Source organism: Phyllostomus hastatus, unplaced genomic scaffold, assembly GCF_019186645.2.
Source record: "Phyllostomus hastatus isolate PE091 unplaced genomic scaffold, TTU_PhHast_1.1 phas_scaffold_93, whole genome shotgun sequence".
In the NCBI taxonomy this organism is placed as follows: domain Eukaryota; kingdom Metazoa; phylum Chordata; class Mammalia; order Chiroptera; family Phyllostomidae; genus Phyllostomus; species Phyllostomus hastatus.
In genome coordinates, this window is record NW_025334042.1 from 22,858,379 (window position 1) to 22,872,088 (window position 13,710).

The 13,710-nt window shown below is 37.0% G+C and overlaps 1 protein-coding gene across 2 annotated transcripts in view; it reads left to right on the forward strand.

Moving 5' to 3' along the window:
* CCNT1 (cyclin T1) overlaps positions 1 to 13,710 on the forward strand; it is a 37,394-nt gene that overhangs the window by 13,501 nt on the left and 10,183 nt on the right. For both annotated transcript variants that reach the window (XR_006784608.1, XM_045829242.1), the window contains exons 4-8: positions 588 to 648; positions 1,319 to 1,381; positions 2,609 to 2,654; positions 4,252 to 4,415; positions 4,565 to 4,635. Coding sequence is in view for 1 of the 2 variants with exons in the window: in XM_045829242.1 (XP_045685198.1) it covers positions 588 to 648; positions 1,319 to 1,381; positions 2,609 to 2,654; positions 4,252 to 4,415; positions 4,565 to 4,635 (405 nt within the window). In the remaining variant the exon portion in view is untranslated. The remainder of the gene's footprint in view (positions 1 to 587; positions 649 to 1,318; positions 1,382 to 2,608; positions 2,655 to 4,251; positions 4,416 to 4,564; positions 4,636 to 13,710) is intronic.

Sequence of the window (13,710 nt, forward strand, 5' to 3'; positions counted from 1 at the left end):
TATTTATAGAGAGAGGGGAAGGGAAAGAGAAAGAGAGAAACATAGTATGTGGCTGCCTCTTGCACGCCCCACACCGGGGACCTGGCTTGCAACCCAGGCATGTGCCCTGACTGGGAATCGAACCAGTGACCTTTGGTTCACAGTCTGGCACTCAATTCACTGAGCCACACCAGCCAGGGCCCAAAGGGGAAGTTTTAACGGGAGTCAAATGTTTCAGACTGCCTACACTGCCTATAGGAAGACTGCAGATGTCCTTTCATTATGTTTAAGAAGAGATGTTTTTTAATTTTCTTGTATCTATAGCAAATGAACTTTAAAACTTAAACCGTCTGTCTGAAACTGAACCAAATCTCAGGTGCTTTTTCTGTATCTATTTATGAATAAAGTGTTTTATCTTAGTATACCAACCTTTTTCCCCCCTCATTTAAAAGGAGAATCTGTACTGGATTAGGGATAAAGCTTAATTTCAGTTCCTACTCTACTTCATAACTCCATCCCTGCTTTTTGTGGCATTTGTTTCTTTGGAAAGAGTTGTTAGAGTTGCTTATACTTTATATATTGTACCTTCTGTGTCTTCTTACCTGCAGGCTTACCTGCAACAAGTTCAAGATCTGGTGATATTAGAAAGCATAATTCTGCAGACTTTAGGTAAGTTTCTTTCCCTTTAAAATATTAAAGAAATTTACATGTAATATGATTCAGTTTTTAAAATTTGCAAAATAGGAAGCAGGAGAAAAATCTCTTGGAAAGGTTTGCAAATTTTGAGGTTACAGAGCTCAGTTTTACTGTGGCCTATACTGAAGAAAAAAATGAAGGCACATCTGACCTTAGAAATAGCACAGTCTCCCCACCCGCCCATCCTGGGATTTATGATTTGCTTTTTAAGGTTTGGCAGTATTTAATTTTAATATAACTAATGGCAGAAACTATTTAAAGAACTCGTTTCCTTCCATGGATTTTTATAGTCTGTCATCATATTTAGATAATAGCATTTATTTTTAAATTGGTAATCAGTTTAGAACAACAATGTCGGTGGGAGAATTCATGTACACTGTTTTGTGTTTAGAGGTTATTGGTTTTCAGGGATCTTGAGACTGCATTAGCTTTATTATCTTCATGGTACCTTCTAGCTCAAAACACAAGCAGCTTTGGAGATAATGTTTCTTGGAGAAGAAAATGCTGCATACTTTGTGTGACTTAGCCTCTGAACAACAATTTTGGGATATGAAAATGAGGGAGACCTTTAATGACGACTCAGATAAAAGATGTATAAAATACCTGGAGTACTTTAGCTTGTTAACCAGTTACTTTTTTTTAGGCTTTGAACTAACAATTGATCACCCACATACACATGTGGTAAAGTGCACTCAACTTGTTCGAGGTAAGGAATCCCAGCTTGAAACGGTATTCTTGAATTGTTTTACCATTTAGAGGCTATGATTGCTGTGTATAAATTCATAACACAGCTGCTAATTAATATGTTTAGGTGATCTCTATTTAAAGAGAATGACCTTCTTGAGAATATTTGGCAAAGCTGGAGGCAAACTTTGAATAATCACTAGATTATAACTAACAACAATTTTAAGGATGTCTTGGGGGTCAGTGATCTTAATTTGATACTAGGGTTGATTGTTCTAGACATTCTTAAAGACCACCCAGAGGATCATTTAGAAATTATTTGAACTTATTCCCATGATTGGCAATCCTTTGGCAGAACTTTCTTTTTATTTTATTTTAATTTAATTTAATAGCTATAATTTCATGAAACCTGGTTTCTATTACTCAGTTTAAATAGTAGTATCAAGACTGTCAATACACCATCATGCATTTCAGTGCCTTTTGTAGAACAAACTGATAATTGGTCTTATTTTGAATTTAGCTTATGTGTATTTTATCTGAAAATTCCAAAAGTTTTCTGAGTTCTTTATATTTTGAAAGCATTAAATGGTTGACATTGAGCAAAGATAGGCTTAAACAGAGATGGATTTATACTAATGTTTAATCTAGGGGAGATTAAAAATTGCTCTGTCAGCCAGAGCATTTGTTTTGTTTTAGAAGAAGGAACTTTCTTTTGGTAATATATTAAGTATTTTGTTACTTGGTTATGTTAGGATTAAGTCAGAGGTTGCTCAATTTAAAACTTAAAAAAACAAACAAATCACAAATCACTTTTTCCAAACATACCAAAGTCTTTTGGATTCTGATCTTGCCTCCAAATTAGTTTGTTCCCTAGTTTAGTATTTCTCAGTGAACCCATGCATCAGAATGTTTGGGTTACTTGTTAAAAATGCTTACGTCCTTCTCCCAACAGAATCTGAGTCAAACTCTAAGGAGGATGCCCATGATGCATTTTAAAACAAGTGTCAGATACTCGGTACACAGGATAAAGCTTGAGTCCCTAGGTCTGTAAGCAATCCATTTATTAAAAATTAAAAATTGCTGATCTTTCTTCGGTGGAATGTAAACTTTAGATGGTCAGGGACCATGCCAGACTCATTTATCACTATATTCTCTACCTTGCACATATTAAATGCTTACTAATTTATTGTTGAGAGTAAATGGAACTAATCATTTTTCCTTCCCCTTCACCTTTTTTTTTTTCTTCCAGCAAGCAAGGACTTAGCACAGACTTCTTACTTCATGGCAACCAACAGGTTTATATTTTAATATTTTTGGGATAGGATTTTACTTGGGTTGGGATTGTCACTTTTTGAGGGGCATATGGAAAGATGTCTGGCATTTAGTAAACTAGAACTCAAAAACCCAGGCATGGATCTTTGATACAGTATCTTACCGATAATTCTATGATAAATGTTGACTTTTATGCAGTTTTCATGTTCTGCCTTAAATTTCCATAGTGCTTTTTTGTTAAGGTGATGTGATCTTTTACTGCTTATTGATAACCTACTTAATTCTGCATGTTACTTAGCTTTAAAATATCCAAAAACATGGTCCTGAAAGTTGGTAAACTTAGAATTTATTGACAGAAATAAATTCCTGATTCTTTTTCTGAATCAGGAATTCTGAAATGAAAACCTGATTTGGAGAATTCTGTAATATTTAGGGTATTTTAAGATACTTTATTTATTTATTTTTAGAAAGAGGGAAAGGGAGGGAGAAGGAAAGGGAGGGAAACATCAATGTGCAATGGTCAGTTGTCTCTCACATGCCCCCAACTGGGGACATAGCCTGCAACCCAGGTATGTGTCCTGACTGGGAATCAAACCAGCAACCTTTCAGTTCACAGACTGGCACTCAATCCACTGAGCCATACCAGTGAGGGCAATATTTACGATATTTTAAAAGACTCTTTGTTCTTCCCATACTCCCAGATAAATGGACATGTATATGTGTAAAGAGTTGTAATACTTTTTCTTCTTCCCTTTTTAAAGAAAAAATTAATACATAGCTTGTATTACCAGATGACTTGCTCATTCTCATTTACAATCAATTGTTTGTTCTTGGAAACCAAAGACATTTTTAATGACTGTCAGGGCTAAAAAGTTTCTTTTAATAGACTGATAAGAGAAATTTTTTTTAAAGATTTTATTTACTTATTTTTAGAGAGAGGGGAAAGGGGAAGTGAGAGAGAAAGGGAGGGAGAGAAACATCAGTATGTGGTTGCCTCTTGTGCAACACCCCCTCACTGGGAACCTGGCCTGCAACCCAGGCATGTGCTCTGACTGGGAATCGAACCAGTGACTGGTTCACAGGCTGGCACTCAATCCAGTGAGCCGCACCAGCCAGGGCTGATAGGAGAAATTTTAAAATAAACCATCAGTCAGGCGTATTCACACTTGAGAGAGATTGTCTATTATTTCAGTAGCCCAGACCTATGATTGACAAGACACAAGATAATTTTTAGGGTATTTCCCTTAAGTATTTGATTTAGGGATTATACATATTAAAACATTTATCATTTTCCTTAAGTTTTGAGCTTAGTCTCAGAGTAATTGATCCTTGTTTTAAAAAACTGAGTACTCAGTTTGTTTTAATTTTAATTTTTTTGTCTGTCAGTTATGTGGATTGAATGATGTGTAGTCAGAAAATTTATCAATGTTAACTGAGCAGGTGGGTTAATAGAAAGTAATAGTTTAGTGCTGGATCAGAGCACTGGATCTTTCTTACCCTTCTCTCTTGCCAGTGCTTTTTTTCCTTTTTTTTTTCTTTTTTAAATAATGGAGAGTTTTAACTTTGGGTTCAGAATTGAGAGCTCATGATACTCTCTTGTTTCCTTTCCTCTGATGTCAGCCTGCATTTGACCACATTTAGCCTGCAGTACACACCTCCTGTAGTGGCCTGTGTCTGCATTCATCTGGCTTGCAAGTGGTCCAACTGGGAGATCCCAGTCTCAACTGATGGGAAGCACTGGTGGGAGTATGTTGACGCCACTGTGACCTTGGAACTTTTAGATGGTAAGTTTTAGAGTAAGGGTCCTTGAAAAGCACTTGCTCTGTCACTGTCTGGTCGAAGGTGACTTGATTCAGATGAAAATAGTTGAGGTTATTCTTGTTTCATTATTTCTGCCTCTTTGTTTTTCTTAAATGTCCTATTTCATTTGTAGAACTGACACATGAATTTCTACAGATTCTGGAGAAAACCCCCAACAGGCTCAAACGAATTCGGAATTGGAGGGTAAGAATTATTGTTGTCAGCTTATGAACAAACCATTTTCTTTTTTGACTGCATCAGTGAATAAACTGGAACTGGATATGTACCTAGTTTTGGAATTTCCCTTTTTGTAGTCATGCAGTAGTCATGATTTCAACTTCATGTCTTGAGTACTGGCCGAGCGTCAGTGGCTGTAGGTGATAGCAGAGTTTGTTTTGTGTTTTGCGACTCTTGTGATAGTCATTTGGTCAGCAATGTTGGTTGAGTATGTTCTGTGGAGGCTCTTGGGGAAAAAATGTGGCTTCTTTGAGTCATAGAGTGTTGGCTTCTGGTAGAGGAAAGATACAGAGTTACAAGGTTAGAGCTGATGCCATAATTTTGTCTTTGACATTACCTACTTTTGAAATGGATTTTAGAATTTTTTTATATAGATTGATGTCTAAATTGTTTTTTAAATATTTTTCAAAGTCTTTTATGAATAATGGAATCATTCCTCTTTTTTCTCCCATGTCAAGAAAGTTTGTTTAGAAATATTTCCTATATTTCTCAGAAATCCAGACTGATAAACTTAATTTTTTTCTGAGTTGAATGAGTTGCAGAAAATGAGCTTGCCTAAGGTTGAGTGGAAACTTGAGCAAATAGGTCATCTTTTAATTTTGTATAAAACCTCACTAAAATTTCTAGAATTTGCTTTTGGACTAAATGCAGTCACAAGCAGTCATAAGGCATAGATGTTCAGGAATGAATTTTAGATAATGTATCTCATTTTTTAAATTGCCTTGTAGCATTGGTATAGATTGCTGTGACCTCTTTTTGGTGATAGAACACTTAAGTAAATTTTAAGTGTTCAGTACTACACAATCTTACCCAAAAGGCTGAGAAGCGATTAAGTATACATTACTGTATTGTTAACTGTAAGCACTATACTGTGTAGTAGATGTCTAGGATTTACTCATCTTATATAACTGAAACTATACCCTTTGACTAATACATCCTTGTTTCCCTCTCTCCCCAGACCCTAGCAACCACTATTCTACTTTGCCTCTCTGAGTTTGACTATTCTAGATTGCTCAATAAGTAAGATCATGCAGTATTTGTCTTTCTGTGTCTGGCTTATTTCACTTAGCCAAAGGCTGCAGGTTCATCTATGTTGTTGCAAATGGCAGTATTTCCTTCCTTTTTTTTTTTATTGTGGAAAAATACAAGTAAGATAAAATTTACCATCTTAACCATTTTTAAATACACAGTTCATTGATATTAAATACATTCATATTGTTATGCATCCATCTAAATTACCATCTATCCTCATAACTCTTTTCATTGTGTAAAGCTGAAACTCTGTTTCCATTAACAAATAACTCTTCATTTCCTCAGATCCCAGGCCCTGGTAATGACTATTGTATTTTCTGTGTTTATGATTTTGACTGCTGTTAAGTACTCACCTAAGTAAAATCATACAGTATTTGTGTTTTAGTGACTGGCTTATATCAGTTAGCACAGTGTCCTTAAGTTTCATATACATTGTAACATATTATATAATTTTGTTCCTTTTAAAAGCCAAATAATATAATATTCCATTATGCAACAGGTGTGTGTGTGTGTGTGTGTGTGTGTGTGTGTGTATATATATATATATATATATATACACCACATTTTGTTTATCAGTTTTTCCATCAAAGGACACCTGGGTTTCTTCCAAGTTTTAGTTTTTGTGAATAAATGCTGCTATGAACATGGTTGTACAAATATCTCTCTAAGACCCTGCTTTTGATTCTTTTGGGTATATACCCAGAAGTGATGGATCATATGGTAGTTCTATTTTAAAATTTTTGAGGAACCCCTATACTGTTTTTCATAGTGGTTGCACCAGTTTACACTCCCACCAACAGTGCAGGAGGATTCCCTTTTCTCACATCCTTACCAGTACTTGTTTTTTGTTGACGTTTTGATTATAGCCATTCTGACAGGTGTGAGGTGATAACCTTATGGTATTGACTTGCATTTCCCTGGTACTTTGTGACATGGAGCATCTTTTCATATGTCTTTTGGCCATGTGTATACCTTTATAGAAATGTCTGTTCAGATCCTCTGCACATTTTTTAAATTGGATTGTTTGGGAGGGGGGTTTGATGTTCAGTTGTATGAGTTACTATGATTTTGATATTAAACACTTATTGAATATATGATTTTTAAGTATCTTTTCCCACTTAGGTTGTCTTTTCGTTTTGTTAATGGTTTTCTCCCTGGGCAAAAGCTTCTCAGTTTGATGTAGTTACATTTGTTCATTTTTGCTTTTGTTGCCCTTACCCGAGGAGACATACCAAAAAAAATATTGCTGAGACTGATCCCAAAGCATCTAATGCCTATATTTTCTTCTAGGAATTTTATGTTTTCAGGTCTTACATTTAAATATTTTTGTATATGCTGTAAGAAAGTGATCTAGTTAACCATATGAGTGTGGGTTAATTTCTGGACTTCCTATGCTATTTCATTGAACTGTGTGTCTGTTTTTGTGCCAGTAGCATACTGCTTTGATTATATAACTTTGTAGTATATGTTGAAATCAGGGATCATAATACCTCTAACTTTATTCTTAAGATTGCTTTGACTAATTCTGGGTCTTTGTGAGTTTATGTAAATTTTAGGATTATTTGTTCTAATTCTGTGAAGAATGCCATTGGTATTTTGATAGGGATTACACTGAATCTGTAGATTGCTTTGGGCAGTATGAGGGCAGTATGAACATCTAAAAAACATTAATGCTTCCAGTTCATGAGCATGGTATATCCTGTTATTTATTTGTGTCATCTTCAGTTTTCTTTTATTAATGTCTTTGAGTTTTCAGAGTACAGCAGGTCTTTGTAAATGGGATTGTATTCTTAATCTTTTTTCCTGATAATTTGTTATTAGTGTGTAGACATGCCACTGGTTTTTGTGTATTAACTTTTTATCCTGTAACTTTCATTTATTAATCTAATAGTTTTTTTGTTTGTTTTTGGTAGACTCTTTAGGGTGTTTTTATAAATAGTATCATGTCATCTGTAACAGTGACAATTTTGCTTCTTTTTAGTTTGGTTGCATTCTCTTTTTTTTGTCTGATTACTGTAACAAAGACTTCCAATACTATGTTGAATAAGAGTCTTGTCTTGTTCCTGATCTTACGGGAAGAGCTTTTCACCATTGAGTATTAGGTTAGCTGTGGATTTGTCATATATACTCTTTATTATATTGAAATATGTTCTCTCTAGTCCCAGTTTGTTGAAAGTTTTTACCATAAACGGATGTTGTATTTTGTCAGATGCTTTCTGTTTCTATTGAGATGATCATATAATTTAAAAAAATATATTTTTATTTATTTTTAGAGAGAGGGAAACATCAATATGCGGTTTCCTTTCACGTGCCTCATGGTGGGGACCTGGCCCACAACCCAGGCATGTGCCCTGACTGGGAATTGAACTGGTGATCCTTTTGTTTGCAGGCCGGCACTCAATCCACTGACCCAAACCAGCCAGGGCTCTTGAAACCTTTTTTAATTTAAAGTCTATTTTGTCTGATAGCAGTATAGCCACCCTGCTCTATTTGGTTATTGTTTTGCATGGTATATCTTGTTTTTTTTTGTTGTTATTGTTGTTTTTAATTATATTTTATTGCTTTGCTATTGCAGTTGTCCGAATATTTCCTCCTTTGACCCCTTCACCAAGCACCCTCCCACTCCCTCAGGCAATCCCCACACCATTGTTCATGTCTGTGGCTACTCTGTTTCCTGTACCATGCTTATCATCCTGATGGCTATTCTTTAACTACCTATTTGTATGTCTTAATTCCCTGACCTCTTCATACATTCCCCCACATGCCCCTCCCGGCAACCATAAAAATACTCTCCGTATCCATGGTTCTGTCTCTGTTCTTGTTTGCTTAGTTTTTTAGACTCCATTGTTGACAGATACATATTTTTAGCATTTTATTGTTCATAGGTTTTTTTTTAAGCTTTTTTTTTAAAGATTTTATTTATTTATTTTTAGAGAGGGAAGGGAGAAAGAGAGAGAGAGAGACAGGGAGAAAGAGAGAGAGAGAGAGAGAGAGAGAGAGAGACACACACACACAGAAACATCAATGTGCGGTTGCTGGGGGCTGTGGCCTGCAACCCATGCATGTACCCTGACTGGGAATCGAACCTGTGACACTTTGGTTTGCAGCCCGCGCTCAATCCACTGAGCTATGCCAGCCAGGGCTTTTGTTCATAGTTTTTAAAAAATATATTTTACTAATTATGCTATTACAGTTGTCCCGTTTTTTTTCTCCTCTTTATTCCCCTCTGTGCTGTACGCCTCTCCCACCATCATTCCCCCACCTTAGTTCATGTTCATGGGTCATACATATAGGTTCATTGGCTTCTCCATTTCCCATACTATTCTTAACCTTCCCCTATCTATTTTGTACCTACCATTTATGCTTCGTGTTCCCTGTACCTTGTCACCCATTGTCCCCCCTCCTTCTCCCTGCTGATAACCCTCCATGTGATCTCCATTTCTGTGATTCTGTTCCTATTCTAGTTGTTCTCTTGGTTTGTTTTTGTTTTTTTAGGTTCAATTGTGGATAGTTGTGAGTTTGTTGTCATTTTACTGTTCACAGTTTTGATCTTCTTTTTCTTAGATAAGTCCCTTTAACATTTCTTATAATAAGGCCTTGGTCGTGATGAATTCCTTTAATTTGATCTTATCTGGGAAGCACTTTATCTGCCTTTCCATTCTAAATAGCTTTGCTGGACAGAGTAATCTTGGATGTAGGCCTTGCCTTTCATGATTTCAAATACTTCTTTCCAGTAGGGACTGGAAAGGAGTAAAACCTGCCTGTAAGGTTTTAGAGAGAGGGAAAGGGAGGGAGACAGAAGAGGGGAAGAGACATTGATTGGTTGCCTCTTTCATGCCTCCAATCAGAGATTAGGCTTGCAACCCAGGCATGTGCCCTGACTTGGAATTGAACTGGTGACTTTTTGGTTCACAGGCTGCACTCAATCCACTGAGCCTCACCAGCCAGGGCTATTCTCATTTTTTTTTTTTAATTCTTTTTTTTTTCATGTTGTTCTGATTGGTTATTTTTTTGCTTCCTTATGTCCCAAATTATTGATTTGATTCTCAGTTTCATCCACTCTACTGTTGTTTTCCTATAAATTGCTCTTTAGTTCAATTAGTGTATCCTTCATTGCTGATTTTTTTAATACTGTTGAGGTCCTCACTAAGTTCCTTGAGCATCCTTATAACCAGTGTTTTTAACTCTGCATCCGACAGATTGCTTATCTCCCTTTGGTTTAGTTCTTTTTTCTGGAGTTTTGATTTCTTCCATTTGAGCCGTGTTTCTTTGTCTCCTCATTTTGGCAGCCTCCGTGTGTTTGTTGCTGTGTACTAAATAGAATTGCTATGACTCCCTCTCTCAGTAGCGTGGCCTATGGTGGTAGGTATTTTCTAGGGTCTACTGGTACAGCCTCCCCTATCACCCAAGCTGGGTACTTGAGGGATTTACCCAGGCCAGTCATCTGCAAGTACTGGCTATGACTACTGACCACCAACCTCCACTGTCTGTAGATGATCAGCTATGCAGGAGTATGGTGGTGGTGCTCCAATGTGGTCTGTAGCTATCCACTGAGTATGCAGGCTCTGGGGTTTCTGGGGTAGTGTAGACCAAGTTCAGCTCTTGTGTTCTGCCTGCCTGTCTTCTGTCCAGAGCCACCCTGCCTGTGCTAGAAAGCAATGTAAGATGTCTGCTGCTTGTGTTGGGCTTAGAGATTCGCAGGCAAAGTCAAGCTGTGAATCTAGGCTGGCAGTTCCTAGTACCAGGCCTGGGACCACTTAGCAAGAGGTACTGAGGCTGGGGGCTCACTGAGGTCAGCTCTTGCTTGTTTGAGAGTATTTATGAGATTGTGAAGCATGAGCCAAGACCAGCCATTCAATGGAAAAGTCTCTGTTAACAGCTTGGGTGGGTCCATAAGTTGGGTGGGGCAGAGTCTCAAGGGACCTCCAGGATGGAGCAAACAGTGTTAGCCAGGTTGATAGAGTCTTAGATATGGCACCCACTTGCTCGCTCTGTGGCTCTGTTCAGAGAGGGTTCAGAAAAGGTACAATGGCCTGTGCCTGCCTTTCTGTGTGGGAGAAAGCTGTCCCCCTGCTCTTACCTTGATGCCATACACTTCAGTTCCTCCTTGTATGCCACTGGTGTCTTTCAAGCTGCTACCCTGGTGCTGGAGCTCAGAGGGAGTGAATCTGAGTATGTATGTATGTGGGTTCTTGAAGAGAAACTGCTTGGGATTCTAGAAGTTTCTTCTACCATTTCAGTCCCCACTGGTTTTTGCAGCCAGAAGTTATGGCACTGGAAGCTTTCTCTGGGGGGCCTGGTGTGGGACTGGGATTCCTCGCTCCTGAGATATCCCTCCCGAATTTTTATTCACCACATGTGAATGTGGAGCCAGCCAGTTGTACATCTCCACCTCTCATACCAGTCTGGAAGGATATAGTTTCTTTAATTCTGTAGTTGTCAGACCTCCATTCAACTCGATTTCTGGTGGTTCTGAGTGATGGTTGTTCTATGATTTAGTTGTAATTTTGATGTGGTTGTATGGGCAGGTGAGCTGTGTTTACATATGTTGCCATCTTGACCGGAAGGCCAGGTATATCTGTTTTATCCTTTTATTTTCATCCTGTTTGGGTCTTTGGATGGATCTCAGTGCTTTTGGATATTATACAGGTGGATCATATGTTTTTATTCATTCTACTAATCTCTGTCTTTTCATTAAGAATTTAATCCAGTTGCACTTAAAGTAATTACAGATAGGGAGGGACTTCTGTTGTTATGATGCTGTTTGGTTTTTATGTGCCTTCTAGCTTTTTTGTTCCTCATTGTCTGCAGTACTGTCCTGTGTTTAGTTGATTTTTTTATAGTGAAATTTAAAATTGTCTGATTTCCTTTTTTGTGTATTCTGCAGCTCTTTTTTTGTGGTTATTATGGGCACTACATTTAACACCCTAAAGTTACAACTCTCTAATTTGAATTCATACCAGTTTAACTTCAATAAAATACAAACTCCTTTACACCCGCCTTCCTACCCCTTTCAGTTCTTGATGTGACAAAATTACCGTATATAATTCGCATTATACAGGGGAATTACTACTACCCATGTATAATGTACGCTTTTATATTTCCCTCAAAAATTTGGGCAAAAAATGTGCATTGTACATGGCAAAATATGGTTTATCTTTATACAATGTGTACCCAAAAACATAAACTGATAATTCTTTAAAATTCATTAGGCTTTTATAGTATATAGAAAATAAGATTTGAAGTTATAATAAACCAGATTTACAGTAATACTAGGCTTTACATTAATAATTGTTTTTTTAAAAGATCTTATTTATTTTTAGAGAGGGAAGGGAGGGAGAAAGAGAGAGAAAGAGAAACATCAATGTGCGGTTGCTGGGGGCTGTGGCCTGCAACCCAGGCATGTGCTCTGACTGGGAATCAAACCAGCCACCCTTTGGTTCACAGGCCCACACTCAGTCCACTGATCTATACCAGCCAGGGCAAAATTTGTTAATCTCTTAAAGCATGTAGAAAACAAATGGTGCAGTTATAAACCATTATTAAAATAATACTAGCTTTTATATTTGCCCATGTTTTTCATCTTTATTTAGATCCTTTTTCCCCTATGTGGCTTCAAGTTACTGTCTAGTCTCCTTTTTTTCACCTTGGAGGACTCCCATGAGCATTTCATATATGGCCAGTTTAGTCTTCACAAACTCCCTCAGCTTTGTTTATCTGGAAATGTCTTAATTTCTCCCTCACTTTTTTGAAGGATATTTTTGGTAGATTCTTGTTTGACAGTTTTTTTCTTTTTAGCACTTGGATTGTTTTACCTGTCTCTCTCTCTCTCTGGCATCCAGAGTATCTGATGAGAAAAACACGTGCTCTGAGCTTGTGATTCTGTATGGGATGGTATGCTTTGCTTGCTGCTTTCAGGATTCATTGTCTTTGGCTTTTGAAAGTTTGATTTTAATGTGTTAGTCTCTAATTTTTTAGTTGGAGTCTGTTAAGTTTCTTGAATATTTATGTTCATATCTTTCATCAAATTTGGGAAATTTTCAACCATTTTTTCTTTAAATATTTTCTGTGCTCCTTTCTCTTCTTTCAAAACTCCTACAATGCATATGTCAGTCCTCTTGATGGTGTTATCACGGCTCCTTTAGGCTCTGTTTACTTGCTTCAATTTTTTTCTTTGTCTCTCAGATTCAATAGTTTGCATTGCTGTATTTTCATGTTTGCTGATTCCTTCTTCTGCCTACTCACACCTGCCTTTGAATACCTGTAGTGTATTTTTCATTTTAGTTATTGTACTTTTCAGCTCCAGCATTTCTTTTTGTTTTCTGTCTCTTTATTGATAAGTGATACTTACATTTTGTTCACAAGCTATTTTCTTGACTTTCTTCTCATCTTTTTTTATAGATCCTTGAGTATCTTTAAGCGAGTTATTTTAAAATCTTTGTCTAGTAGATTTGCTATCAGGTGTTTTTCAGAGACAGTTTCTGTTGATTAATTTTTCCTTTGAATGAGCCATACTTTCCTATTTTTTAATAATCTTTGTGATTTTTGTTTTTGTTTTTGTTCAGTGTTTTTGAACACTGGACATTTGAATTTAATGATGTGGTAACTCTGGAAGACAGATTTTTCTCCCCCATGGTTTGCTGTCTTCCTTACTGTTTTGTTCATTCTTTGGGGTGGGGGGCTTGATTTTGTAGGGTGTTTTTCTGCTGAGGATCAGCTTGGAGTATAACTTAAGGTCTTTTCTGAGCCTTTCCTAGGACATGTACAGTTGTTTCCTAATTTTTCCTATATATGGAGTTGTTTTTGAATGTGCTTCTCTTTAATGTGTGGCTCCCCAAAGGGGAAAAAACAAAAAAACTGATGAGGAGGAAGGGTGTTGGTTTTTTAAATCCCCTGGCAATTGCTTCAGCCAGAGAGGGAGGGCCTTGCAACAACAATGGCTGCCTGCCTTTGGTGTGTACCTCTGTGATCAGAAGAATCAATCAGTGATCATAGCACAAATTTCCAATA